This window comes from Astatotilapia calliptera, chromosome 7 (genome assembly GCF_900246225.1).
Source record: "Astatotilapia calliptera chromosome 7, fAstCal1.2, whole genome shotgun sequence".
In the NCBI taxonomy this organism is placed as follows: domain Eukaryota; kingdom Metazoa; phylum Chordata; class Actinopteri; order Cichliformes; family Cichlidae; genus Astatotilapia; species Astatotilapia calliptera.
Genome location: NC_039308.1, coordinates 38575643 through 38603307, shown reverse-complemented (window position 1 = coordinate 38603307; position 27665 = coordinate 38575643). Strand labels below are relative to the sequence as shown.

General features: G+C 43.6%; 3 protein-coding genes across 7 annotated transcripts; 1 reads left to right on the top strand and 2 right to left on the bottom strand.

The window, feature by feature from the left end:
* Window positions 1–534: 534 nt before the first annotated feature.
* hpse (heparanase) lies at window positions 535–9674 on the bottom strand. Of its 2 annotated transcripts, none has more exons than XM_026174675.1 (12): window positions 9093–9674; window positions 8011–8141; window positions 7645–7773; window positions 7400–7573; window positions 6844–7015; window positions 6319–6366; window positions 5345–5438; window positions 5156–5262; window positions 4697–4826; window positions 4148–4272; window positions 3197–3343; window positions 535–1449 (listed from the first exon to the last, which is right to left on the bottom strand). In XM_026174675.1, the coding sequence occupies exons 1-12, from the start codon at window positions 9317–9319 to the stop codon at window positions 1290–1292; spliced, it is 1644 nt and encodes a 547-aa protein (XP_026030460.1). In that variant the 5' UTR covers window positions 9320–9674; the 3' UTR covers window positions 535–1289. The 2 variants fall into 2 exon arrangements, with proteins under 2 accessions (XP_026030460.1, XP_026030461.1); XM_026174676.1 differs by having other exon boundaries at window positions 4712–4826; window positions 9093–9673.
* Window positions 9675–9984: 310 nt separating this feature from the next.
* helq (helicase, POLQ like) lies at window positions 9985–26623 on the bottom strand. 4 transcript variants are annotated; one of them, XM_026174669.1, is made up of 19 exons: window positions 26503–26623; window positions 24777–24977; window positions 23978–24539; window positions 23693–23871; window positions 20800–21000; window positions 20653–20725; window positions 20463–20560; window positions 19937–20035; window positions 19630–19775; window positions 19307–19546; window positions 19008–19149; window positions 17193–17297; window positions 16527–16728; window positions 15867–16024; window positions 15680–15778; window positions 12546–12719; window positions 12324–12437; window positions 10878–11012; window positions 9985–10677 (listed from the first exon to the last, which is right to left on the bottom strand). In XM_026174669.1, the coding sequence occupies exons 2-19, from the start codon at window positions 24951–24953 to the stop codon at window positions 10594–10596; spliced, it is 2988 nt and encodes a 995-aa protein (XP_026030454.1). In that variant the 5' UTR covers window positions 24954–24977; window positions 26503–26623; the 3' UTR covers window positions 9985–10593. The 4 variants fall into 4 exon arrangements, with proteins under 4 accessions (XP_026030454.1, XP_026030452.1, XP_026030453.1 ...); XM_026174667.1 differs by lacking the exon at window positions 26503–26623 and adding an exon at window positions 25451–25836; XM_026174668.1 differs by lacking the exon at window positions 26503–26623 and adding an exon at window positions 25056–25423.
* On the top strand, window positions 25918–27277 carry mrps18c (mitochondrial ribosomal protein S18C). The gene is made up of 6 exons (XM_026174674.1): window positions 25918–26057; window positions 26153–26205; window positions 26283–26366; window positions 26630–26687; window positions 26764–26823; window positions 27155–27277. Exons 1-6 carry the CDS (start codon window positions 25997–25999, stop codon window positions 27229–27231), a joined length of 393 nt encoding a protein of 130 aa, XP_026030459.1. The 5' UTR covers window positions 25918–25996; the 3' UTR covers window positions 27232–27277.
* Window positions 27278–27665: the final 388 nt, after the last annotated feature.

Here is a 27665-nt window from a genome sequence, read left to right as displayed (position 1 = left end):
AGAGTCCTGCTGGTGGCCATCGCTCTGAGGTGTTTCACCCTGCAAATACACTCTTATTTTTATTTCAGCAGTCGCTGAAACAGGTCGGTGCCTGCAGCGTGCATCAAAATGTTCGACCCCGACGACAAAGGCTTCATCCACAAAGAGTTCTCACGCCAACGTCTCCTTATTCAGGCCGTGATAGAAAGTGAAAACACTGAGCGAATGAAAGTGTAAAAATGAAAAGGGCTCGCTTTGGAAATGTTTAGTGACAAGCGTGACATCGATACCTGTGTGTCTGTAGATGAAGCAGATGTTTCAGTCATCAAACATAAACGCAACCAGAAACCTGGACTACAAATCCTTGTGTTACGTCGTCACTCACGGCGAGGAGCAGGACAAATGAAAAAGGAAATGTGATGTTTGTCTTTATCTTGCATCAAATAAAAGTTCAAACATTAAACTCTGAATCTAGTGTCCTTTAATAAGCTGAAGGTCTCAGAGCAGGGCCTCTCAGGCGTCCTGAGCTTCACACTCACACTGAGAGCGTCGGGCACTGGTTCATTAGTTTTATTAGAGTCCAATTTAAAATCAGCAGAGAACAGAAAGATTTCATGAAATAAATATTTAATTAGCAGAGTTCACACTAAAGTTTATAGATATATTATTATATATATATATATATATTACACATTTATATTTTCAGTGTAAAATATCTGTTATAAAGATGTATACATCTGGTTAAAGTTTCAAAACCTTTTTCTAGTTTTACTGAAGTTTTTATGAACAGACTGGATAAAGATGATGGAGGACGCTACTGCAGTTCCCAGTCTGACCTGATGGTGACAGCACTGTCTCCCCGCTGCTTAAACTCTGACACATTTGCTGTCATGATAACGTGAAGCTGCAGCATCAGGAGGACGTGCTCCAGCCTGCTGACGGCGATGATGGCAAAGAGGCGGCGTCAGCATTGTGCTTTTTGATTAATTAGATCATTAGACGTCCTCACTGATGACACGCTGAAACACGGTCGTATCAAAAATATTTTTGGTTTCTGAAAATTGTTATGAAAAAAACATTTAAGTATCTTATTCCATATTGTTCCATATCCATCATCCTCATCAACCTTGAAGTTCACATTATTAGGGGCGTGGCCTCTGTGACTGACGAGCGGGTGGAGACATAGATGGAGATGTTTGGTCATGAGTGAGAATCAATAAACTCATTATCAGAAAGTGGCAGTATTGTCTAAAAATCTGACACTGAGGCGTCCACGGTGTGAGGAAACAGCACCTCTCCGTGTGATGTCATCAGCTGCACGCCGGAGCTTGGGCGTCTGGGAGGACGAAGAAGGCAAGCGAGTAGGCAGGAAGCTGCAGGTGGCGAGCCGGCAGGAGAAGTTTTCCTTTGAGTTCAGGCAGCGTTTTATCGTCCACCATCATCAACACCTCGCCGTTCAGCTTCACTGACCTGCAGAAACAGGAAATGAGCTCATCAAGCTAACCGCCACACAACGAGTCAAACACAAAGATTACTGAGATATTAATCTTTGCCCATTTCTGCATAACTCATACTGTTTATGATCCTCGGGTGTTAGGGTTGTGTGCGCCCCCTTGTGGTCGGACCGCAGCAGTGCGGGGTGTCATCGGCAGAGTTACCCTTCTCCGGGTTTATGCCTGTATCATTTTCCACCACAGCTTATGAGTCAGATCATGACACCGTAAGAGGAGGATTTAGGATGGGGCTAGTTTGAGATTGGTCGGTTAAATCAGGTAAAGCTTTTGATTTTTATGTAGTTGTTCTCAGAAAGCCTCCTGCAGCTGAGGTGCTGTGGAGCGGTGGACGGGAGTCAGACTGTCGATTCATGCTGACCAGTTTTGACTCACGGCGGTGACCTTTGAACTCTTTTGAAGCACGCCGCTGAGCCCAAACTATGAGGCCATTGTTCGTCCTCCGTCAGCACAGCTGAGATAAAAGCCTGAGAGAGAGTTACACATCAACGGCATCGGTCCTCGACCTGCTGCTGTCTGCATCAGCTGATTCGCTCTCAGGTGGCATTAAATCACCATGACAACAGCTTTCTGTTCGGCACGCTGAAGCAGAGCAAAGCCACAGATCAAAAGCATCAAAAGGTCAACCTCAGCAGCTCTCATAGGACTCGATAAACACCTGAATCTGAGCGTCACAAGACTGAAGCCAGCGTCTGATTCACTGTCGCCCCTGTTTTTGCTTTCATGAGTAAAATAAAATTTTAAAGGATTTAAAAAGTAGCTTTCAGGAAGTGTTGAGGCTCACTTCTGTAGAGAAATGTGAGCTGGTCTTCAGGTTTCTACACCAACCAGCCATCACAGCTGAAACACAGACGGCGTCCCTGCAGATGGTAAAAACTGCAGGTTTCACTGGATGCTGAGGCGATATGATCCGCTGATGCTTCCTCAGCGTCAAAACATTTGCTGGATTCTTCTTCATTTTTAAGCTTAGACCGTTTCACCGTCACTGAGTTCAGGAGATCCAGATGTTTCAGAGACTCAGATTCATAAGAACAAAAACAGAAAATGTAAATTTAAAAAGAGAAAAGACATCAGCTCCATGCTTTTATTTTCTGACTCCAGCACAGCAGCTCTGCATGATTCAGAGCTCAGCCCTTGTATGAAACAAGGCTGGCTTTACGCCACTTTTCTTCTGTTTGGCTCTCCCTCTCACACAGTAGCCGACGGGGCTTCAGTCCCTGAGATGACATCATTCAGATCAAAGAGTAGAAAATACTGTAATAATGAGTGTTCGACCTGCGGGTATCACTACACACACGGAGCTTATTATTCGTAACTTTATCGTGAACCTCCACCACAGGAAGAGCAGAGACAGGACAGGAAGTGAGGAGAGGCAGAACAGGTAGACTATAATGACCTGAATGTGTCTTCTTAGGCTTGCAGAGTTTGGGCCGTCTGACACACAGAGCGGTGTATCATCAGCACATAAAACATCTGCAATGGGCCAATCCTGATGTTCAGGTAGAATCAGGTGTTCATTTACAGATTTTGACCTGTTGCTTCTTCACCGTGTGTATTTCACTAAAAATGGGGGCGGGGCTTATTATCTAAGGTTCACTGTACTTCTGCAGAGCCGGGAATATTTAGTGAAAAACAACTGTCTTCTTTGGGGTCGAAGCAGATTTCTAACTAGGAGGAAAATGGCTTCATTGAGTACATTCAGGCACCTGGAGTAGAGTCCCTCCTCCCCGGGCTGCTCAGACTCCAGGACAAAAGCCTCCACTGTGCTGTTGGAGAAGACGGCGGGCACCGAGATCCTTGCTGGCGTCTTCCCAAGGTTCATTGACATCAGCGTGACCGCTCCACGTCTGTAGCTGCAGACACGCAAAACAGCAGCATTATTACTCAGCTTGACTTCCACTTCACCTCAAACAACACAGAACGAAGCATGAGCTTCGTTTCTACTCACACGAAGCAAAACATGTGCAGAAATTATGTTTAGTTATCAAGGAAATCTCTAGGAAATTACTACTGGTGTCAGTGTACACAGCAAGAAATAAAAAGCTTTTTTCCTCCTTTAAATACTTTTAGTTTGAAGATGTTTGTTCCTGAGCTGAAGTAAAAGACATTCAGGTTTTCAGAAACTGAGATATTAATCTTTGCCCATTTCTGCATAATTCAGAATTCAGGTTTGAGATGAGTTTTGAATAACGCTTTAAGAATTTCAATCTTTTCTTATTTTAAGATTTAAGAAAATTTTTTTCTGTTTCTGTTTCCAGACGTTTTTGCTGGTTTATAGGAAAAATAAACCTTAAAGATCCAAAGCTCAGCTGATTCATTAAAAGGACAGTTCACTTTCAAATCTGAGTTTTTCTTTCCTCTGGCTTGTAGTGAGTCTGAGCAGCTCCATGTAGAAACTATTTTGTTGTACAGGACATTGCTTGAAGGGAGCTGTAGCAGCTGTTAACCATTTATCTGTTACTTCTAACTGCTAATACCTTACATCATTACCGTGAGCTAGCTATTTCTAGCTATTTCAGACCACTGCAGAGACAGCTGTTTAGACAGCTGTATAAACAGCTGGACGGGCCGGAAGAAAATCCCGTCCACCTGATGTGGCAGGGTTACTGGTGGTGGGAGGTCTCGGTGTTTGTATGAGGGCAGGATGTGAAGCGTACCTCTTCCTGTTGGTGCAGTGCAGATACATCCTCACTCGTTTACTTCGGCCAAACTCAGAAAGCACTTGAATCTTTAAAACCTCCGGTCCAACCAGCCTCTTGTAGAGAACAGACAGCCAATAATCCTGAAAGAGGACACGACCTTTACTGGACAACGACAAACTGTGAAGATCTGGAAATGCATCGAGCACATAAACTAACAGCAGCTTATTTCAGCCACGTTAACGCTCAGTATTAGTGTGAAGGTCCTGATTTGATCAGATTAACATACATTTTCTGACAAATGATCAGTTAATGAACTCACTGAGTCTGTGCTAAACATGTCCGTTTAGGTTTTTAATTAATTTGATGTCCCAAAGTGGACAAAATTAACCTCTTAAGCCCCAACGCCCCCTGATACAGGGGCAAAAGGCAGGAGATCAGTTAGGCTTGGGGCTTAAGAGGTTAAGCAATAACATCCAATCTGAGTGTAGGAAGGAGGAACTCTTAAAACGATTTTGCACAGGTAAAAAACATGAAAGCGTAGCTGGAATACTTAAGAGAATTAACCTGACTCTGTCTTACAGGAAGAGGATCCAGGTTGTCGTCCACCAGGTGGTAACTCCCAGAGCCGATGAGCACCTGCCTCATCACGATATCCAGGCCGAGTGCTGCTCCCAGGCCTAATTTATCCAGCCACCTGCACAGATTCCCAGCATGGAGACATCTCAGCAGCAACTCAGAGATATTTGAGAGTGTTTCAGAGATGCTGAGAGCAGAAATGTTCATCCACAGAAAAACACACTCAGCAGAATAAAAATCGTTTACTGAAAGAAAGAAATCAGTCTGAAAAACACCAACGAGGTCCAGCGGTCTAGAAGACTACGAGGAAATGGTCTCTGAGCTCATGCCTGAATGCCTTCATGATGGCTTTATGTTTCTGGTCTGACTGAAGGTCTGGCTGAATACAACACGACGTTCATGATGTTCAGAGAGAAGACTAAAGCAGGGCAGACATGAGGGACTCACATGAATCCTGCGACGAACGTGTCCGACAGTCCTGCAGCTCCTCCTCCGTACGCCGAGCTTGTCTCTCCGAGCCAAACCGACTTTCCCGGAGACGCCAGCTTCACTTTCTGAGCCGGATGAGAAGAAACAATCCCGGTGAAACTCCGAACACACCCAGCACAGAGCTGCTGGCACACAGCACAGCGTTACCTTCATGACTTCATTGGTCTTTAAGGCCAGTGAGTCCAGGACTTCAGGATCCAGGAAGTCCTTCACAGACGTGTCTCTGCCGTTCACGTAATAACTGACAAACAGGAGAGCAAGTTTATTTTATGAGTTATGAATGAAGCATTCACAGCAGTAAAGCAGCATGAAGGCTTGGGAATAAAAGAACAGTTTTTCAGGCCGAGGTGTCACTGATATCCTTTAAAATTAAATCAGGTGTGCCTCAGGGCTCGAGTTTAGGACCACTGCTGGTCTCAACCAGTGCTCAGCTGTTTGTGAATGATGTGATCATTGTTAAGCCTAATTTATCACCCAAACTAACTGTCAGTGTGGATGATGAATAATAATCTTATCTTGACTTAAATCTCTTCTTGTCTGATTATGATTCAGAATTTTGGACTTTCTGAAGAAAGTATTGATGCTTTATGACCAACTTTCAACTTAAAAAGTCCAAAACTATTTTCTGAATTTATGGTTTAATAAATTCAAAATTAGGAGACTTCAAACAAATATTTGGAGACAGATTTATGTTGGTTTTGTTGTCTTTATGGGAGCATACAGACACTTTATATCCACTGAATGTCATTTGGACTAAAAATATTAGAATTTTGTTAAGTTTTAATAACTTTGACATTCTGTTTCCTTGCAACAAGATTTGTGTTACAAATGCTAAATAATTTGTTCTGAACAGTCTCTGACTGATATGTACATTTGCAGTTTCACAATAAAAGCATGGGAAAAGTATCTCACTGTCAGAAGGAGTGCATAAACTTTTAATTACCTCCGATGGACGGAGAAGCTTTCAGGCTGTAAATGACTGTAAATGTGACATTTTTCACATTTACAGTTAAAATGCAAAGTTTTTATGCACGTCGCTTGTGACTGCATGCATTATGTTGTGAGAGTAGACTTAACTCAGAAATTACATTTCAGAGTAAATAAAGTGAGGGTGAACTCACTGGTGCCAGGTACAGGCGTCGATGGCCTCGGCTCCGGTCTGCAGGAATCTGCAACAGTCACAAGAATTCATGGATAAATCGGCAGCGTCGGCTCAGTAATTAAGTTGTTTTCTGTCTTATTCCTGCAGACTGAAGCTCACATGTGACTCTGTAACTCAGTTAGAGCACAAAAATTAGCTGCTTCCCTTTAATAAAAAGTTTTAGGTTTCTCTGCATCGTTGGTATCTGAGAGACGTTAAAACATCACATCAGATCAAAAAGCTGAAAACTTCAGAATCTGTCAGCTCATGACAGACGAGGAGCAGAGTGAATAAAATTCCTGAAAACAGAGAGAAATAAAGTAAAAAACGTTCATTTTTTATTATGTGTCTTGTTTTCAAAAATTCGTAACGCAAAATTTCATGTGAGGAAAAAAATTCATTGAAAAAAAATGTAATTTTCCCCCCCAAACATTTTATGCTCTTTTGTGTTGACAGCAGAAACTTTTCATGAGCTGTCTCTGTACAGTGACCTTTGACCTCTCACCCGTCCAGTAAGTCTACGTGGTGGTTTCTCGGCTGGCCAACGTCCGGCCCGTACAGCCCAGCATCTTGGTACAGTTTGGACTCTGACATCATCTTCCTGAGACGAATGAAGTCCAGCCCGAGCTGATGCCCATCCACCCGGATCCCGGCCTTCTTCTCGAAGCTGTTTGGCTCTGATTAGAGATCACTTTGATTAGAGATCATGTAAAGAAGAAAGGTGACTTCCTGTCTGTGCGTCACGCCACATGAAGGCGAGGAAGTGAAACTGAAACATTGGATAAGAAACCGCAGCGTTTCAGCATTATGCCAGATATTATCACTGAAAGCAGAATAAAGAAGAAGAAGGAGCCTGAGAAGATTTTACACTAACAGTGTCAGCCTGTTACTGATGCTCTGATTTACGGGTTTGATCAGGTGGTAGGAAACACACATCACTAGCTGCATTTCAAAATAAAAGGCAGAATAAAGTCTGCAGGCCTAAATAAGCAGGTCACAGACTCAAGCTGATTGAGGCTCTGTGATTATTGATTATCAGCTGATCAGAGAAGGAGTCGTACCGTTTCCGAGCTCCCAGGACATCCCATAATGTCTGGACTGGCAGTACTGCAGCAGCAGGGCAGCATTGCTGTTGTTCCAGCTGTTGTCAGCCGTCCTCAGCAGAGCATTCAGGCCGAAGATGAGCTGGAAGCCAGAGCAGTTGGCGAAGGCATGCAGCTGGTCCACGGTGAGCTCTGAGAGGGAGACGACAGTCAGAGGACAGGTGGCATCTCCATGGCAACGCCTTGCAGACATCAGGACTCACCTGTGAAGAAGAAGCTCCTGTATGTACCCAGCAGGTCCTCCTTCATCAGGACCAGCTTCTGCTTCGCCCAGTCGCACTTCAGACGCTCCTCCATCCACGGGGGTAGGAAAGTCTGGTCACATGACTCACCTGGGAGTTTCAACGGTCACAGAGAGGTCAGGAAGTCAGAGACTCACATTTCAACTATTTAAAAGTTTCAACACTTAAAAACTGAATAAGAAGAAAAAGTCTCCAACCTGAACTTAGACTAAAAACAAAAGAATCACATGACACATTAAAAAAATAATTTCCTGTAAATAAAACAAAGAAATCAACATGTTCCAGATCAGTGTGATGTCAGAGAGGTCACAAGGTGATCGTGTTTACCTGCAGCGTCCTGAGGCTCCTCCCACTGTTGCCTCCTGTGAGGCTCAAACACCATGAAGTCCTGCCGCGTCCCCCCAAATCGCAGGAAGGCCGGACTCAGAGCTGCTGCAAGCGTCCTCATCCTCCGAGAGCTGCAGAGAAACCTCAGAGTCACTCCCATGATGCACTGCTGCACTGACAGCAGTACGCAGTTCACATTAAAGAATGCTCGGAAATATTCGCGGGTCAAAGCACCGAAACCTGCTGGTTTTAAACGACCCCAGCTCTGTTTCACTTTGATCTTTGATCTGAAATCTAAGTTTTGAAATTATTTTGTTGTCACAACTCCTGAAGGGTTACGAAGAATAACTCTGATGTCATAGTTTTTAAGTTGGTCAACCGTTTTGACTACAAACATGTGACTTTAACTTGATTTCCTTTCCTGGTTTTGAGACTTTGGAAATGATTTTACTCGTGACCTCTGACCTCTGGTTTCCACATGCAGAGATCTGTGCTGATTATCTCACATCCATCATGTTACTGAAACAGAAGGGATTTTGGAGCTCGAGTTTATTCCCGGAGCACAAACTTGTCGGATTCACAGAGAAACATGAATCTAAGTTTGGCTGTCGAGATTCAAAGTTCAAATTTACAGCAGTTTTATTTCAGATGATCAGGTTATGAGGGTCAGCAGGTTACTCGGGTTATTCTCAGATCTAAGAGTGTTTGTGGTTCTCGGGTGTGCTCCTGCTTAAACAGGAACTCTGGGAATTCCCATGCGGACTCTGGAAACAGAAGTGAAACCTGGATTGACTCAGGATCACCTTACTTCTCAATCCTTTAAAGATTTTAAAATCAGGTTCAGATTTTTTCTTTTTCCAAACTTGAACTGCAGGTGATACTCACCCGGTCTGAGACTGCGGGAGGCGGAGCTAACAGGTTTCAGGTGAACTGACTCAGGATCAGATTTGAAAGTGAAACAAAAGTTTGAAAGTTTTGATCCTTAGAGTTTTTGATTTTGTGACCTCTGACCTCCCGTCTGTTTTAACCCGGTGTTTCCTGTTTAACGGGACAATCGTCGGTGGATTAGAGTCAGAGCTCACCTCAGTAGCCACACGAAGCTCTCCTGTGAAGCCAGACTCGCGTCGATGGTCACGGACAGAAAGCGCGGATCCACGCGTCGCAGAGGGGCCGACACGTCCACGCCCAAACCCAGACCGGGGTCCCGGTCCGGCTCCCCGGGGGGTCCATCAGGGAGCCGGGATCCTCCGGTTCCGGTTACCAGAGTCCCGGTGCAGCGGAGCGCGCACAGCAGCAGCGCGAGCCTCATGTCTGTCACACTTCCTGTTTCGCGTCCTCGTGCGCGCACACAGAACGACCGGGACCTCAAATCACGAACTTATATGCAGGTCCAACATTTCAGCAGGAATCACGAGAGACGACACTCCATCAATCGATCAGTGATCAATGACCTGAAATTAATATTCATCTAATAACGAGCCAGAAACGAAGAAACCTGCGAACATGTTACCGTGACAGAAACACGCATGAACTGTCCCACGAATACAAAACTCAATAAAAGTACACATAAATATTTAATGCTTAAAAAAACGAAACTATGACAAAAAGTCAAAAATTAAATATTAATAAAATGTCCCACAAACACATATGAGACCACAGCCCACAAACCAACACTAAAATAAATTATCAAAAGACTCAAATTTATGTCCTCAGAATTCATGATTTAAAAACAAAACAAAACAAAACCAAAAACCTTTTTAAATATTTTTATATTTAAAGACAAAAAAAATCAGATGACCTAAAATGTAGATTAAAATGTCAAAAAATATGAACACATCTAAAGAACACCAAAATCTTTCAAATAAGAGAAAAATGTCAAAAATATATCATCAAAAATGGAAACAGTTCGACTTAACCAAACAAACTGAAATTAAAAATCAAATGAATCCACTGCAAAAAAAACCAGAGTACACATTTTTTATTTGATGACACACATGCTTTTATTTTGGTAGGTCAGCTGTCTGATGTAGCAGACAAATTATTTTCAGTTTCCAGAATAAATAAATGCCCAAAAAACACAGACAGAAAATAAAGTTTAAATATTTAATGTTTAAAATTTACTAAAATGAGAAAAGTCGCAGAGTCATTTTCTCAAAGCAGTGAACCATCAGGTGCAGGTCGCCTCCATCAACTGACATTCTGTGTGCTCCGGAGGTGAAGACATGATGATGTCATGGCAAAAACAGCTGACAGCTTCCTGCTGATGGCACCTGAGGTTGAAACAGACTCACTTGAGCTCACCTGACACACTCACACTGCTCAGGTGAAGCTGAAACCTTTAACGAGCAGAAAATGACCTTTAACGTTTCCTCGCGTGAAAAAACGACCTTCGCGTTCTCAGTGTGATAACAAGAAGTACAGACGACAAAATAAGAGCGCAATGAATGGCTGAAAGAAGGTGAGGAGAACAGGAAGTGAAGCTTTTGGCACAGACACGGCGAGGACATCCCAGTTACTTTAATAAGAAATGATGTCACAGTGAGATCAGAAGTGTTCAAAGAGGGTAGAACTCCTGAGAAGATGTCAGAGCTGTGGCAGGTCAGAGGGCGGCGCCAGCAGTTCATCCACTTCCTCCTGCAGAGCTGCGGCTTTCTCATTCACGAGCATCTGAAACAAAGAAACTGTCACAGTTAAACTTCCTGTTTCAGTGTTTCTTCACACTGTAATGTCATCAAACACGGAGACCGACTGTGAGTGTTGTCAGCTCCACAGAGCATCACATCAGTCATTTAACACCATCAGTACTCGTGCTGATTTCAGGTACGGTGATCAGCTCGTGTGGGCGCGATCTCTGAGGACAGTCTCACCTTGGCTGAGGCCACGATCTGATTGGCCTGTTTCCTGTACAGGTTCTGGATGGCTGTGCAGAGAGCGGCTGGGTCGGCGTTCGCCATGTGAGTCAGTGTCTTGTAGCCGGCAGCGTACAGCTGCTTTGCTCTCGACTGCAGGGAAAAAAAGAGGTGATGTCAGAGCTTCAGCTGAGGCAGAGGACATGGAGAAGCTATGGAGGCTCAGATGGTTCTCACTTAAAATCACCTGAAGCAAAAAAAACTTTTCACGTTGAATAAAACTGTTCCCTTGATACAGAAACGTCGAGCATGGGACACCTCAGGGTTGCGAGCGCCGCCCATTTCTCTTTAACCTGCTGACACGAACATCAGCAGCTCAGCACGTTCACCGATGAGTCAGCGGTGACTGGGACAAAAGTGAAACATCTGGCAGAGGAGAGGTGGGACGGGCCGTGAGCCGAATAACAACCGCACCCGAACCACCTCCTGCTCACGGAGGTGTCAGCAGCACTTACATTCTCTCAGAATCATTAACACGCCACATTCAGCACAGGATGCACTTCCTGTAGCAAGTTTAAATATGTCTACAAAATAAAGTTCAAATAATCCTGAAACGTGACCTTTTAGTTTGAATGTCTCCAGAGTGAATCTGATTAATCAGGCTGAGTGGAATAAGCCGACATGAGAAACATCTGGCTCCCCTCTGCAGCGTTTTTAAACCAAAATATAAAAAGTGATCTAAGAGGAGTTTAATAAAGTGAAGTGTGAGGGAACCGGATGCATCAGCGATCTTCAGAGAAGAAAGCTGTGGCCTAAATCCTTCTGAGCTTTCACGTCACAGTGAGATAAAGTAAAACTTTACAGCCATGATGGGACATTTCACACGTTAACATGACGGAGCGAAGACACAGAACATGAACATTCTCCCTGACCTTCACTACCTTCATCAGGTACACCTCCAGGGCTGCTTTCAGAAACATCAATAAAGAGAAGAAGAAGAAAGAATGGATGCTAACAGGATCAATGAAAGCTGACAGGAAGGAACTTAAAGCTGTAATAACCCTTTTACAAAATAAAACCTGAGCTGAGGTGGATTAAGATGGTGTTCATGTGATCAGTAACTGCTGAAATGGTCCACTTCCTGTGGTCCACAAACTCACGTGTTTATTACATAGAGATGGGAGTGTACTGGAGCTCTAATGTGCACTTGTGCAGGAAGTAGAATCGAGTGACAGCAGAGGATGCGAGCGCTGATGCGTTGACAAAATAACAGAACATGTTTTTTTTGTAAACCCTCCAAGCTGACAACAGGCTGATGATGTCATCACCCCGAACTGTGACGGTGCGGAAACTCATCACTCTTAACGTGTTTCAATGATGTCACACGAGCACACAGTAAGAAAAGGATGCAGGAGGAGAAAAAGAAAAAGAAGAAGAAGAAAGCAGGTGAAGAAGGTGTCTCACCTCCAGGACTCCGGCCACCTCCATCAGAGGGATAAGCTCCGCCTTCACGCAGTAACTGAGGCGCCGTGTCAGCTCGGCGAGCAGCGCTCTGAACGGCCAGAACTCCTCGAGCTCCTGAGACACAGAAACATCAGAGCATCACCATCTCACCTGAGACACACCTGCTGGCTCACCTTCAGCCTGCCCATTTTGGTATGACCTCCGGGTAAACTCCAGTGGTACCTCAGCAAAGTGCAGCACACAGGAGCAGAAGGCAGAGGCGGAGCCGAGCAGCGTCTGCACGAAGCCACGGCTCAGCTGGAAACGCTCGGAGACGCTCCAGACGTCCGTTTCCTTCAGCAGCGAGAAGAGAACAAGAGCGAGGTACATCCTCCTCACCGCCGCCATGTTCACGCCCTGAAACAAACAGAGCACGCTGCTGAGCGGGGGGGCTCGATCACAAAGTTCAGAGAGCAAGAAGATTATGACGTCATCATAATCTGCCTTCATCACCTGCACCACTTGTCAGGTCAAATTCAAAGATCACGCTTGTCATATCCAGCGTTCATGGAGCAGGCTGAACTCCAGTCATGATTTTCGATGTTAGTAAGTTTCAGTGAAACGATTAAACTGACGTCACAACAACCTGCAGCAGAAACGATGATGTCAGGTCGCCACTCGCCTCCTTTGAGAAAGGCGCGTCTGTGACCCTCAACAGGAAGTGACTCTGTTTCTACTTCCCCCTCCGACGTGTCTTTACTGTGTCATTATTATTCACAGTTGCCTGCTCGTGCTTCATGTCTCAATTTTTACTTCCTCACCATTTAAAGGAGCTTGTGGAAAAAGGTCACGACCTTTAACCTTTCGATTTGTGCCATACAAACAACATTAACATTTCCTACTGTGAAGGTGCAAACATCCACCTCTGGAGGGTGGAGCTGGAGTAAGGGAACGGCCTGAGTCCGTCACATCACAAGGGTTGGGTATCATCACCGATTTCTATAATCGATTCGATTCAATTTGGACTCAGACAGTCAGAAATATTATAATTCTGATCATTTGTCAGTACTGACACTTGTGAGATGCCTTTGTGTCAAAGTAACTGAGGATAAAACACAGAAAAACATGGAGATTTTCCCGGCCTGTCTTTTTATAGCAGATAACCGCCTTAAAAATATTCTGCAGTAGAACAAAAACGGAAGAAAACCACGAATCAACATATGAACATTACCTGACGCTACTGAAGTGATGTAGAGCAAAGTCATAGAGGTTTAATTAGAGACATAGAAGTGTTTTGCAATTTGGCACCATTTGTAAAATTTTACATTTCTTTGGTATTGAACAGCAGAAATTAGGCTTTCTTGTTGGATGTTATCATTTTTGGAAAAAACAAACAAACAAACAAACAGAGGCTGACAGCGCTGTAAACGACAGTAGACTGGTGCGTAATAAGCAATAATAATGTAATAAATAATGCAGAAAACAGATTTTTGATGGTAAACTGCTCTTGAAATACAGGGGGGAGGGGAGTGTGTGATTTTATCGTGGTGGAAGCAAAACAGCAAAAATAAGAGAGAATTCATGACAATGTGAAGTGTACTTTGGATCTTCTTTTGCTGCTGGTTCAGTGAATTTTGGTCAGAGTGACAAAACCTCCAGCTTCAGAATCTGTGAGATGTCTGCTTTCAGCACCGACGGCTTGTCAGTGCTTTGTGGTTACGTCTTTAGTCAAGTTAAAATCGATTTGAATTGGAAAATCGATTTTTTTAAACCCACCCCTACACATCACACCAGAGCTCGGCAGTTATAAAAAACTAATCTGGCAGGATTAAGCCCGTCAGATCAGATCAGACCCTGAAATCCAGCAGTTCAAAGGGAAAACAGGATTACATGATCAGATTAAATCAGAGGAGCCAATACAGCTTTTTTTTTAAAAACAAAAAACAAATTCAGATCAAAAACTCCAGTTTTTGTTGCTTATTGGAACAGGATCAGGATTACTGTGATTCCAGCAGAGGGCTGGATTCAGGCTGGAAACATGAAATAAAAACTCCAGAGTTAATCAAACAAGAAAACTAGAACTGATAGACGGTGCTACAAACTGCATTACACTGTGTATTAAATACTATATTAACATAATAATATATTTTCATACAGTGATGATTATTTATGGAGCACTGTATTTCATACATGTGATATACATGTATAAATATTCAGGATTTGCGTTTTTATTCATTAAATTTAAAGCTATGAGATCTACATGAAACTGAGCTGTGTGTTATGAATGAAGAATACTGTCACAGTAGAGAACAGTTTAATCAATGCTCTTGATGTTTGCTGCCCTCTGCTGGTCATGTTTTACATTTTTACATGCTTTTACTTCAGGGGAGTAAAAGCATGACGACAGTGCACAAAGTTGCTTCCTGTTTCCAACCTGCTTTGCTTGCTAACAGCAGCAGCTCTTACTTTTGGCTTTTGTGGTCGTGCAGTTGTTTATGGTAAATGGCCTGCATTTGTATAGCGCTTTACTTAGTCCCTAAAGACTCCAAAGCGCTTTACACAACCAGTCATCCACCCATTCACACACACATTCACACACTGGTGACGGCAAGCTACATTGTAGCCACAGCTGCCCTGGGGCACACAGAGGCGAGGCTGCCGGACACTGGCGCCACCGGGCCCTCTGACCACCACCAGTAGGCAAACATGGGGTTAGTATCTTGCCCAAGGATATTTGGCACACAGCCAGGAGGCAGCTTGGGATCGGACTACCAACCTTCTGATTAGTGGCTGACCTGCTATGCCACCTGAGCTACAGCCACCCCAGTTGTTTATTTCATGCAGCATTTGTATGAAAGAATTTTAAAGGTTGTGGATAAAATAATGAATTAGTGCTGATGAAATAGCTCTTAGTAAAATTAAAATAGTTAAGGCTCTTTTATGTTGGTGAATTTGGTGCCTGCCGCCCAGGTAAAGTATTGCTGATCCAGATTTGGTAAAGTCATCCAATTTTTTTTGTTTCGTTTTTTTTAACTGGATTAGGAGAAACAGCAGCACTCTGTGAGATTTCACAGTGAAGCTGGATGTTTTTATCCTGTACTGAAGCTTTAATCTGTCTGGAAGCGTTCAGCGTGTTTTAATCTGAGCTTCTAACAGACCTTCAAAACCGCGGCCACACATCACATATCCAGATGCTTCCTCCATCACTCTGCGTTCACCTGCGCAGCTTCTGGTCTTCATCTTTGATTTCATGGATGCGTGTTCATGATTCTCTCTTTACAGTCAGGTTCGAGTACATTTCACAGGTCACGTCTCAAAAACAATGAAATAAAACCTGAACATCTCAAGCATTAAATCTGTGGTCTGAACTTTCTTACCTTCTTTACTGTCTGTCCTGCAGCTTTTCTTGCCACGAAACTCTCAGGCACGCCAACAGCAGCTGACATCTTCTGCTCAGCCACAGACAACAGTGTGAACTGCAGATGAGGAAGACGAAGCAGAGAGCAGCTTGTGAGAGATGTGAGGAGGAGGAGGCCAAGAGGCTCTGAGGCAGGCTCTGCTTACCTGCCTGAAGAAGATCATCCAGTCAGGTTTGCACTGATCAATCAGGTCGTACGGGGTCACCAGGTAGACCAGGTGCAGGTAGCTGTTGAGCAGCAGAGACTCCAGGCCTTTGGAGAGGTCTTTGTAGAGGACCTCAGCATAGGTCAGATCCACCGAGGCTGAAGAACACCATGAATGCTTTAATTCATCGTCACGAATCATAACAGCTACAGACACACAAAACTACACCATCGCAGTTTTCTGACCTTACAAAAGGATCTTTGAAACTTTATTTAAGCCCAATGAATCGAAACATCTGACAACAGTGGGACCAGACTGGGACCACGGTGGGACCAGACTGGGACACGAGTTTACCCTGTTCAGGATCTTTGGTGGCCGGCCCAGGCTAAAATGACCCTCCATGTTTGAATCTGTTTTAACTCCTCCTCCTTTAAATCAACTGTCTTCTTATTGGCTGCTCCTCATGAACATAAGTGGGTGAGTCTTGTGTGTCTGAGATGACCATATTAGGGATTTCCCTCGCTATAACATCATGCAGAGCCAACAGGAGCAAAACTCTGCAACTCTGTGTTCATTGTTGATTTTCAGAATCATGATTAAACATGACGTTCTAAGTCATGTGAGAGGAAGTAAGGAGTCCTACAGGTATGCCGAGGGTACCTTTGTACGTAGCCTTTCCCAGCTTGGTGACCCGCAGACTCTGACTGTGCGAGTCTACTGTGATGAGCTCTTTCTCCTTCAGGACATCCACGCACTGCTGCACTGCCTCCAGCAGGCTCCTCCCCACACACAGCTGCTGCCACTGCACAAACAGCAGCGTTCCCTGCAGGAAGTCCTGCAGCTGCTCCACAGATGATGTGATCTGCAGAAACCACGAGACATAAGGACAATAGCACCAGTTGAATCAGGCTGTGATCTGATTATTTTTAAAAACATATTGATCAGGCATCCTGATTGGCCAGTTCAGCAACAAAAACAAGGATATATGGAAATATTTGGATCCATTATATTCTGTGAACTGAATATTTCGAAGCTTGTGTTCGTTAGACAATGTTGCCATCAGTGACACAAACCAAACAAAATAAAAACCTAGAATTACCTAGAATTAGCTAGAATGAACCAGAATTACAGACAGATTCACTGATACAGAAAAATCAGCTGCTTCTTTATAAACCACTAATTCAGTTTAGTTTTTCAAAATAAAAGCGAAAAGAAAGTCAGACCCCACAGAGGTACCATTTGATATTAAATAATGATGCAGAGATAAAAGAGATTAGCGCCTGCTGGCTAATCTGCTCGGATTTGGAGTGAATTAGAAGGATTTACGTTTAATCCAATGAGGGACAGGACGAGGCTCAGGAGGCCTTTTCCATCATCGTGCATCAGGTTGCTGTAACAGCTCTCCATCGGCGCGCACACCAGTGTTTTAGCCTGAAATCACACAAAAGCAGAATTATCTGACATCTGTTAGTTTAACTGAATGCTTTTATTTTGTCATAACTCACAGGAAACTGATCAGATTGTTTTAGCAGGAGTCGGAGATGGTGGAGAAGTCATAAAGAGTTATTGTTATGTTATTATATCGACCTTAATTTTATTGTTTTTAACACATTACCAGGGCTGGACTGGCCATCGGGCATACCAGGTATTTGCCCGGTGGGCTGCTTGTGATTTTTCGTATTTATGGGCCAATGGGGTTTTATTTCTTTTAATTTTTTAACGGTATAAATGAATGGTGGTGGATTAGCCAGTTGGTCGTGATCGACTCTGGGCTGGACCAATTACAGCCGAGGAGGTCGAACTTTAAAGTTGAGGTGAAAAGGAACGCAATTTGTGCCGTACTTCAGCTAGAAAGTTGCTAATTCAATCATGAAACTGATCAATGATCAGCTTTTCTCTCTGCGCCAGAAACAGAAACCTGTGGCTGTAGCACTAAACAACAGCAGCACGTTTAAGCTTGATCAGCTGTTGTTAGAATTTATTTAATATTAATTTCTAGTATCAGCTGATGTTTGCTGGAGCCACAGCTGTAAAGCTGCTGGTCATGATATCGGTTTGTATATCTGGTGAGAGGGAAACATGAAGATGAAACCAGGAGATGTCCTTACTGAATCATCAGAGCTGAACAGGTGATGGAGAAACAGGTTTACCTTTTAGGTGACATGAATGAGTTGAAGGGAAGTTATGAACTGTTTCTGAGAGACAAATAACACCAGAATCCTTTTTTTGATGTAGCTGACAGCTGGTAACTGTGCAGGGGCGCATCTAGCAAAGTTTTGCCAGGGGGGCAGGTAGGGCATTAACAGGGAGAGGGGGGCACAAAGAAATACTTTTCTTTCTTATTCTCATTTAAAATGTCTTGCTTTTCATGAATAATTATCTGAATCTTTCAACCAAATTTTACATCTGATGTAAAATGTATAGAAATCCATTATTGTATTTAGTAAATATTAAGCCTAGTATACACCCTAGTAAGTTATAGTATTCTTTCCTTTGGGAAGGTACCATCTGTGCAGTCTGCAATTCTCTTGAAGAAAGATGTTGAATCTATTTAATTACTGGAGAAAAATAATAGATTTATGTGCATTTGTTTGATACGTGCATTAAATTAAAATCGGTTTTGTCAGTTAAGCATCTTGAGGCAGAGGGTGGGGGAGTGGTTCCCTATTTTTTTCCTTTGGCAACCCTATTAGTTAGGTATATGTAATTATAAATTAGGTTGTTTTATATTTTTGCTAAGTACTGTTTAGAATACCAGAATAGGGAGGATGGTGTAGGTTTAAGTTTATTATAAAGGCTTTATGGCTTTTCCTATAATACCATGGTGGGCTGGTCACTAGTCAAAATACCCGGGCTTGTCCCAGTCCAACCCTGCACATTACAGAGGTTTCTGTGCAGCTGCTGACCTCAAATAAACACACACAAAGATTTAATAAAGCTTTTAAACCTTTTAACTCTTTTAATTTAACGTTTCTTTGTTTTTTTTAATAACCTAAAACAGATTTTATGCCTGCAGGTCTGTATTTCAGATATCTGAGGATTAAGAAAAGTATTTTGACATAATATTGTTGGAAAGCTTCAGTTTTTAGGCTCACTGTTTTTAATCAGACATCAGTTTGAGTCCCTCATGGCTCTAGTTACCATGTTCCTGTCCTTCTCCTGCAGGATCAGGATGCTCTCGCCCACCGAATCGATCCCCGCTCGGCCGGCTCGTCCGACCATCTGCTTGTACTGGCTCCTCTTCAGGAAGTCCGTGGCTATGTACGGCGAGCGCAGGATCACTCTGTGTGCAAACAGAGGTCAAACCGGGGTCAAACAGAGGTCAGATCATTTCAGCAGCAGCAAATGTGCATAACCTTTGATATGTACACATGAACACGCAGGTGAGCTCCTGACTGCTGTGACAGGAAAGGGAAAAAGCTGTTTAATGAGCGGCTCACCTGCGAGCAGGTAGGTTGATCCCTGCAGCTAGGGTGGAGGTGCAGGTGAGGAGGCAGAGGACCCCGCTGGAGTAGGCCTCCTCCACCAGTTTCCTCTCCTCGGATGTCAGCCCGCTGTGGTGGTACGCCACGCCATACGGCACAGTGACCTTTAACACCGGGCACAACGAGCCATTCCCGCTGTCCCGCAGCTCCCTGAGGAGGACGCCCTTCTCCTCCTCGCGGTGCCGCAAGAAGTCCCTGAAAGAGTCGAGAAAGGTTTCTGAGTCAGTGATTGGCATGGGCGGCAGAGTGGGAGGAGTCACCCAGTGGCTGCTGCTCACTCTTTCAGATATTTGCAGATCATCGCCGCCACATTCTCGCAGTTCTTCTTGGTGGGACAGAAGAGCAGACACGAGTGCGCTGGGATGACCTCGGTCACCAGAGCGATGATGTGATCCGGGTCGATCTTCTGCATCGTGCTCGAGTACTGCAGGAAAGAGAAAGACCAAGCACCACGAAAACGAAAGAGGAGGACATTAAACTTTAATTTACTGCAGGAAAAATGTCTCCTGTACATATTAATGTGGCCACGGCGTGTTGGTGTGATCCTCCACTGTATTGTTAGAGTTAATTATGTTTTTTACTTACTTTAAAGTTGAGAAGACGTGAGAACCTGAAGCAGTTCTCTTCTTTTGGGTCCACCTCGTAGATGGTGTCGTGCAGTTTGACGAATTCCTTCAGCTGAACCTGGAAAAAATCAAAATAAAATAAATCACAGAGCGCCAATTTACCCAAACTCTCAAAATGAGTTTAAAAGACAGGAAGAAGCCCCGCTGATAGAAACCAGCAGTTCCATGCAACGATCTTGAAACACAAGTTCTCCTCTGACTATCACCAGCTCATCCACATCCATTTTCATATGTGCAGCTGATAAGTCGTGACTAATTCTGAGAGTTGCATTTGCATGACACACAGACCTGATTTTAGTTAATGAGCAACTTTAACAACGCTCAGTGAGCCCCTCAAACAGCTGCTCAGTGTCAGGAACTGTTTTCAGCGGTGGACTAATCTGTGTGTTATGCTCGAGCAAGTCCTTGTGGAAGCAGGAAGTTAGGGTCAGTGTTCACTCGAGGGTTTTATAAGGTTCGGGTGCAGCTTTGATTCAATCACTTACAGGCCTGAAGTTGTTCGTGTAATTTTCAGCCCTCAGAAACATCTGCAGGTCTTTGATATTCCCCAGAGTGGCGCTCATTCCTATTATCTGAGTTGTTTCTGGAAAAAAAAAGAAAAAGAACCCAAAAGCAAGAAGTTTGTTTTTAACTTAAGGCTGGATTGAGTTATGGAGACTATAAGAAGACACTTACTGCTCACATATTGAACTTTGGCCAGAGTCATTTCTATAATGGCCCCTCTGCTGCCGTCACCCAGCATGTGAAGCTGCAGAAGAAACAAAATCTCAGTTAAATGTCCTCCAGCCGTATAAAACACCTTTCATCCAAAGTGGGAGGTACCTCATCAACCACCACCAGTCCAAGGTTATCCAGCCTGCTGCTCTCTATCAGAGAGTTGACGAGGCTGTGAGCCTTCTCTATGGTTGCGATGTAAAGGGACGTCTTGTTTCTTCTCTTCACGGGAGGAAACCTGCCCTTGCTGCCAGCGTACTCCTCCACCATGAAGTCCAGCTCCAGACCAAAGCTTGCTAAACCACGCACCTGGAAAAGTGAAAAGTACTTCCTAAGAGTTCAAAACGAAGGCTGTTAATGTCTCTGAAAGGTGTCCCACAAGGCTCTAGTTTTGATCCTCTTTTATTTCTTATGAACATAAATATGATAATGATATGATTAGAGATGGAAATCGAGAGTAGTAGTGCAATTCCTTGGAATCGTTAATCTGCCTGCCTATGGATCCTGCTTATCAGTTCTTGCACTCTCACTACGATCAGCTGATTTCAGTTTGTGTGCCAGAGGAAAATAGTGGTGCAGTCTTCAGTGTGGACATGGACATGACTTTTATTTTTATTGCACAAAAGGATGAGAGTGTGATGGTAAAGTGGAGACTGCTCCAGGACAGAAAAACGGCATCACTGTTAACACAGCTTCAGCTCTTCACAAGAACCTGCACAGCCAGCATGCTAACACTAAGCTAGCCAAGAGCCCAGAGCGATTTTAAAGCTGAGTGAATGCTGACCCCAGACCAGCACCGTGATAAAATGAATCGTCATTTGTGTTGAAGACAACCATTGCTGAACTTCAACAGGTAGCAAACTGATAAGCAGTCAGGCCCGTTTCTACCTTTTCATGTTTCTAAAGTGGCATAGAATCACCATGACAACTGCTTTAACCTCCTAAGACTCGAACTCTTCCATGGCATGCATTTTTAATTTATCTTTAATATTTGGGCATATTGGGACCTGATGAATGTCAAAACAAAGAATTACCAGATTTTTTTTTTTTACTGATTTTTGTTTCTAAGAAAAATGAGAGCCACATGAGGATATTTGTTTAAAATTTCGATAGAACAGTAGTAGTATAATGTCCTCGTAAGCAATGTTCCCTCTAAGCTGCGCGCGTGCGCAATTGCGCACTGCTGGCACGTCTCTGCGCAGAAAAAAATCTGCGTTGCGTACAAAAAAAAATCTAACCTGAATTGAAATTAAAGTAAATACGCTAACAATTCTGTTTGGCAGTAAGTGACTGGCTGCTCCCGTATGGGATTAGAACGATGCCACCTTATTCCATAGTTCAGCCAATCACGCGATTCACATTCGTATATACGCAGCTAATCAACGTCGCTGACAGGCTATGACAGCGTCCTTATATGCCGACGCCGGTGTTTTATGCTGGGCAGACACTGTGCGATTTTTGGCCCATTTTGAGCCGATTTTTGAGTCGTGCGACCGTTTTGGCGATCGGCCGGATTTTGGCCTTCATCGTGTAGTATACGTGGGGTAACGAGAAGCGATTGAGACCTCACGACCAGCTCCCGATCATCAATCGCTTGGTCGTGAGGGTGTCACCGCAGTTTCTCACACTGCGCACGCGCAAACACAAATGTCAGCGAAAAAGACGGCGCAGCACGGCAGTGCAGCGTGTGATCTGGACACAAGCGATGGAGGCACAACTTGTAGAACTATGGCAAGTTCATCCGAGCCTTTTCGATGTGGCCTCACAAAATTATCACGACCACAACAACCGTGAAAATAGTTGGATCTACACTGCTGCTCAATCACAGCTGCCTGATCAATGTTTTTCATTAGCAATTTAGCAAAGTTGATGGTGGTGGTGTGCGTGTCTGTGTGAGTGAAAGACAGAGAGAGCGAGCGACAGAATTTCTGTTATAACCTTCATTTTATGGACGCACAGTGTGAGCAGTCGGGTCGCATCAGAGCATCGGACCGTATAGTGTGAGACCCTGCATCGTGACCTATGAACTTCTAACCCCTGCGAGTCAATCGTACAGTTTGAGCAGGAGCTGAATCGCGCGACTAAAAAAAAAAAATCGCACAGTGTAAGCCCAGCATTAGCTAGCAAAGCGGCTGATGTGGAGTGAAGCCACGTTAATGACAACGTGTACAACCACTGGAGATGTGAGCAGGACAGACGGAACAATTGACGGAAAAGGTGTGGACTTTATACCAGTTTTTAAATGGTGTTGATAGGCCACGTAAAACCAGAGTTATGATAAAAATATGTGCAATGTAACGTTCTGCATTACTTTTAAGAAAAGTGCTCAGTGTAATAACTTTTTTACTTTACTTTTTTGAGTAATGACCCCAACACTGATCACAACAAAGAGAGAAAATACCTCCAACATGCACAAACCTTTGACCACACTGCATGTAATTAATTTGCATGAATGTAATGTCTTTGATATGGTGCTTAAAGATGGTGGTGACTCTCAAAGTGGAGCCAATGAGAATTGATAAGGAAATCGATAATCCACACTACCATGGCAGTTTGTATCACCCCACAGTGCTATATTTCTGATTTTTATTTGTATTTCTTCTAAGCGTAAATTAAAATTTGCGCTTAGAAGAAGTTTTATCATTTTATATTTTAAGTCAAAGCTTGTTATCCCACACAACCAGAAAGTCATTACTTCTACTTCTCTTTTATTCCACAAACACAAATATTATTATCCTCTGATGTCAAGTTCTATGCAGATGATATACTTTTATATCTGAGACCAAAAGCTAACTAACCATTTGCTCGTGTTCAGGAGTGAGAGTAACATCAACAATAATCCCAGTCTGAAAGTTTCCCTACAGAACATTAAACAACATCGATTAATTTTACTCATTTGCCTATTACCCATTAGCAGCTCAGTAGCATCTACTAGCATTTATGCATTCTGTTGACAAAACAGACTTTTCTGATATGTTTTGATGTTCTGTGGTTTCTGTACCTTCTCCTGCACCAGCGATATGTAGGGCAAGATGAACAGACAGTCCTTCCTCCTGCACAGCAGTTCTCTGAGGATAAGGATCTCTGCCACTAGAGTTTTCCCACCACTGGTGGGAAGGGAGTAGATCAGATTCTTCCTCTGCTGAACACAGTCCAAGTTCAGACACGTCTGCTGCCAGTCTGAAGAAACCCAAAAAAACAAAACCGGTTGTAAATGTCTTCACTTGACTTATTCTGTGCAGAAACTACAATATTTCAATTTTATTGTGATATACAAAAATCTCACCATACAAACTCTGGATTCCTCTCAGTTTAAACATCAGCTCCTTCACTTTGCTTGGAAGCCCAAAGAATGGCCCAAGGTCAGGCATGTCAGCAGAGACAGTCTCCATGGCCTGCATGGCGACGTTTATCTCCTCAGAAACCACCGCCTCCTTCAGCATTGCTGTCCGTGAAACGGCAGAAGGAGCCGCTGCGTTGCCAAGCATCGTTCTCTTCAGCTGGTCGGCAACGCTCCTCCTCGCTCCGGCTGGTCTCCTGAGTGGACCCTCTCCGTTTGCTAGTCCTCTGAAAGGCGTTGAGGTTTTGTCTCTGTCCTGGAGTCGGCTTCTCTTCGCCTTCTCCTGAACTTCCTCCTGAAACTGCAGCTGGCTAGCCGGTAGGTCCTCGAAGGGTTCATCTCCAAGGCCGTCCAGAATGGAGTCTGAGAGGACATCCTCGTCTTCTGGTTGTTGCTCCACCCCTCGAAGCCTTTCATTTTGCTCGGCATCATCCAGTTTTGCCAGGACAGACGAATCCCCTAAGATGCTGTCATAGTCGCCGAATAAATCCTCGCTGTCGCTGCAGTACTGCCAAGAAAAAAAGAATACCACCAGCGTGGACTTCAAACAGGTTATTAATCGATCAGGGCATCATTTTTCTTTCTGATTTCTGATTACTCTATGACCAACTGAGTCATTAAACACATCGGGGAGGTGTTCACTGAGCTCAGAGATTAGGTGAGGAGGAGGCCCATTTTCTCACAGACTTCAATGCACTCAGACTTGAGGAGAGTCGAACCCTGCTGGTCAATATGCAAGATGTACCTCCACAGTTCTGCTTTCAGCCATGATGCTGCTGATCCTCCTGTTGGAGTTGCATAGCGGGGAACAGACAGCCCCTCCCCTCTTCCTGGCAGGTGTCAGGTAAGCTTTCAGGTGGTCTCTCGCCCTCTTCCTCTGACAGACTCGTTTTATTTTGACTTCCAGCCTTCCGTAGTTCATCCCTGTGAGCGCAGACCCCTGCGGCTACATGTGAAACACAATAAACATTTTATAGTTCTCGCATACTTCACTAACCTGCTGCTGCAGCCATTTAAACGCCACCTTAAACAAGTTGACGTTAAATGATGAGACCTAAAAACACCAAAGAGCCCACACAGGCTCAGTGAGCAGCTAGCTAGCAAGCGCCGGCATTCAGTTACAAAAACTACAAATTAATCACAAACAAGCTCAAATAAATAAAAGTGTGTCCATGGAATAACTTTTAACACCACCAGTAATAATAACGTTCACTAAACGCGCATCTACAGCAGCTCAGCGAATCCTTCATTCAAAATAACTATCATTAATCCTGGAGTGAGAGAGAAATGCCACCATCACTTCCGCTTTCGGTTTACTGAGGCGCTAACTCTGAGTTACAGTCGTTCAAAAAGTGTCAAAACGTGCAATTAAACATCTCGATTAGCTTTTAAATGCTAAAAAATTAAGTCTTATCAAACCTTAATAATTAGACGCCTTGGATGAAAAATTTAGTTTCGACTGAAAACGGGTTAAGTCTGTTTTGAAACGGTAATTAGATGTGATGTTTGCCGCTCGGATAGTTTAGGAGTTTTAGGACAGCTGTACGTGGTTTCAGTCACGTTTCAATGACAAACTGCAACACCGCTTTAACCTACATTAATAGCAAGCTGACAAGTGGCACAAACTAAAGCTAATCTGAGGCTTAGGGCTGCTTTTCCCAAGACTTTATGTGTTCCGCGTGATTTCTATCTTGATTTGGTTTATCTTTGGAATGAGTAACAATTAAACCTTTCCGTAAAAAAACTCAAAGCGAAGCGTTATATCTCATTAATATTAAACATTTAGATTGTGTAAATCCGTGAAATATTAAAAACAGACAGAATACGTCTTTTAGGTTTATATTTTAAATTTAGTGACATCGTCCAGTCACAGTATATATCCAAGTCACAAGCAGCCTTTGCGGAAGTGGTTGGAAGTATTTCTCAGTTGCAGCGGAAGCGGTTCCTGTCCCGTGTTAGGTCAACATGTTGTGTCTGAGGGAGTTGCAGAGGTGGAAACCTGTCTTATGTCGTTATGGAAACACAGGTGAGTCGTGCGTAACACGTTAATTACAAAAATAAAAGTTTAACTCCAATCCTTCTGGTGCAAATGCTAACTCTAGCCGTGCTGCTTCCGTGCAGGTGTGCGGAGCTTCGCGGTCGCAGCAGATGAAGCCGGACGGACGGAGGGCGGGGTGGGTGCTGAGTGCAGGCTGATGGATGCTCGCCGTTGATTTCAGTTTGGTTATGAAGATTTGTTTGTGTTTTTCAGCTGGTGAACATGGAGAACCCGTACAGAGAGCCCCAGAAGGGCTGCGTCCTCTGTGACGTCACGGTGGACTTTAAAAACATCCAGGTGAGTCAAACGGGAAGAAACAGCTCTTCACCACAGATTAAATAATGAGAAACACGCTGAGTGAGATTATTGTCAGAATATCTGTGACCGGGAAGATTATAATCAGTTTATCAGAAATCAGGCCTTCACCTCTGACCTTTGCGCTTGGGTGCACACCTGAAGCAGCAGCTCTGCTCCTCCAGGTGTGTGACAGGATCTCCTGATCCCAAGTCAGACTGAGTCTCAGTTCAGTCGTGGATTAATCTGAGTTTGTCGCCCTGCAGCTGCTCTCTCAGTTCATCTCGCCGCACACGGGCAGGATCTATGGCCGCCACATCACAGGTGAGTCTTTGCCCGAAACAGGTCATCTGGATTAAATCATCATCAGGTTGGGTCACACCTCCTTCTGTTTTTTCAGGTTTATGCGGAAGGAAACAGAAAGAAGTGTCGAAGGCGATAAAGAAGGCTCAGTCCATGGGTACGTTCACAGCATCTTAACTTTCAATTCTTCTGTTTCGTCATTTGATTTGTTTGCTGTCATAATCTCAACTTTAATCCCAATTTTTGTCTTTTTTTTTTTTTTTTTTTTTTAGACTAAATTATTTAATTTTTTAAATTTTAGTAAATTAATATTTGATGACCCAATTAATGAAAAGCTTTTTTTTGCATTTTTCCTCTTTTTCATATTTTTGCCTTTTAACAAATATAATCCAAACATTCCCATTTTCGCCACATTTCTAACATAATTATATAAGAAGCGTTTCCCTCTGAGCTGAGCTACTGCTGTTAATATAAACTTTTGTTTGCAGGTTTCATGTCAGTGACGCACAAACATCCACAGTTCATGAAGGACCCTAATATCTGTGGAATCAAACATCTGGATTAGTGTGAAACATCTGTGTGTCTGTGTAAATAAAGTTTCTCTGCTGTCAGTTTGCTGTCGGTGAATTTCTTGGGCCAAAGCGTCAAACGTGAAGCGTGTCCTCATCAGAGTAAACACCTCTGCACGGTTTCTTAATGTGAAGGAGTTTAAACACTTTAAAAACACTTGCTAATTTTTTTTTTTTTAATTTGGACCTTCTGAAAACTGAAAGGTTGTGACGTCATCTGAAGACCTTCAAACATCACACTAAACGGAGAATCTATAAAATATTCTATCTATAAAATAATGACTGAAATATTGTTTTCCTGGATTCTCTTTCAAAGTTTGTGTCACTGGAGTTTAAAACAAAGACAATGCGTGAACTAACGTAACCCGGGATCTCTGAAGTCCCGTCGCCTCGTACAGAGCCGGTAAAACCCAGAAGGTTCGTGTTTATG

Bases quoted from the DNA above. Each gene is read 5' to 3' on its own strand.
- hpse (XM_026174675.1), bottom strand. From the start codon at position 9,319: ATGAGGCTCGCGCTGCTGCTGTGCGCGCTCCGCTGCACCGGGACTCTG. The intron at 7,774-8,010 runs GTAAACACGATC...TGAAACTCCCAG, and splicing joins GGAGCCTCAGGACGCTGCAG to GTGAGTCATGTGACCAGACT. The intron at 5,439-6,318 runs GTGAGTTCACCC...CCTGTTTGTCAG, and splicing joins GACGCCTGTACCTGGCACCA to TTATTACGTGAACGGCAGAG.
- helq (XM_026174669.1), bottom strand. From the start codon at position 24,953: ATGAACTACGGAAGGCTGGAAGTCAAAATAAAACGAGTCTGTCAGAGG. The intron at 20,036-20,462 runs GTAAGTGATTGA...GATTTTTTCCAG, and splicing joins ACACGAACAACTTCAGGCCT to GTTCAGCTGAAGGAATTCGT. The intron at 19,547-19,629 runs GTGAGCAGCAGC...CGACTCTTTCAG, and splicing joins ATCTGCAAATATCTGAAAGA to GGACTTCTTGCGGCACCGCG.
- mrps18c (XM_026174674.1), top strand. From the start codon at position 25,997: ATGTTGTGTCTGAGGGAGTTGCAGAGGTGGAAACCTGTCTTATGTCGT. The intron at 26,058-26,152 runs GTGAGTCGTGCG...GCTTCCGTGCAG, and splicing joins ATGTCGTTATGGAAACACAG to GTGTGCGGAGCTTCGCGGTC. The intron at 26,824-27,154 runs GTACGTTCACAG...TTTTGTTTGCAG, and splicing joins AAAGAAGGCTCAGTCCATGG to GTTTCATGTCAGTGACGCAC.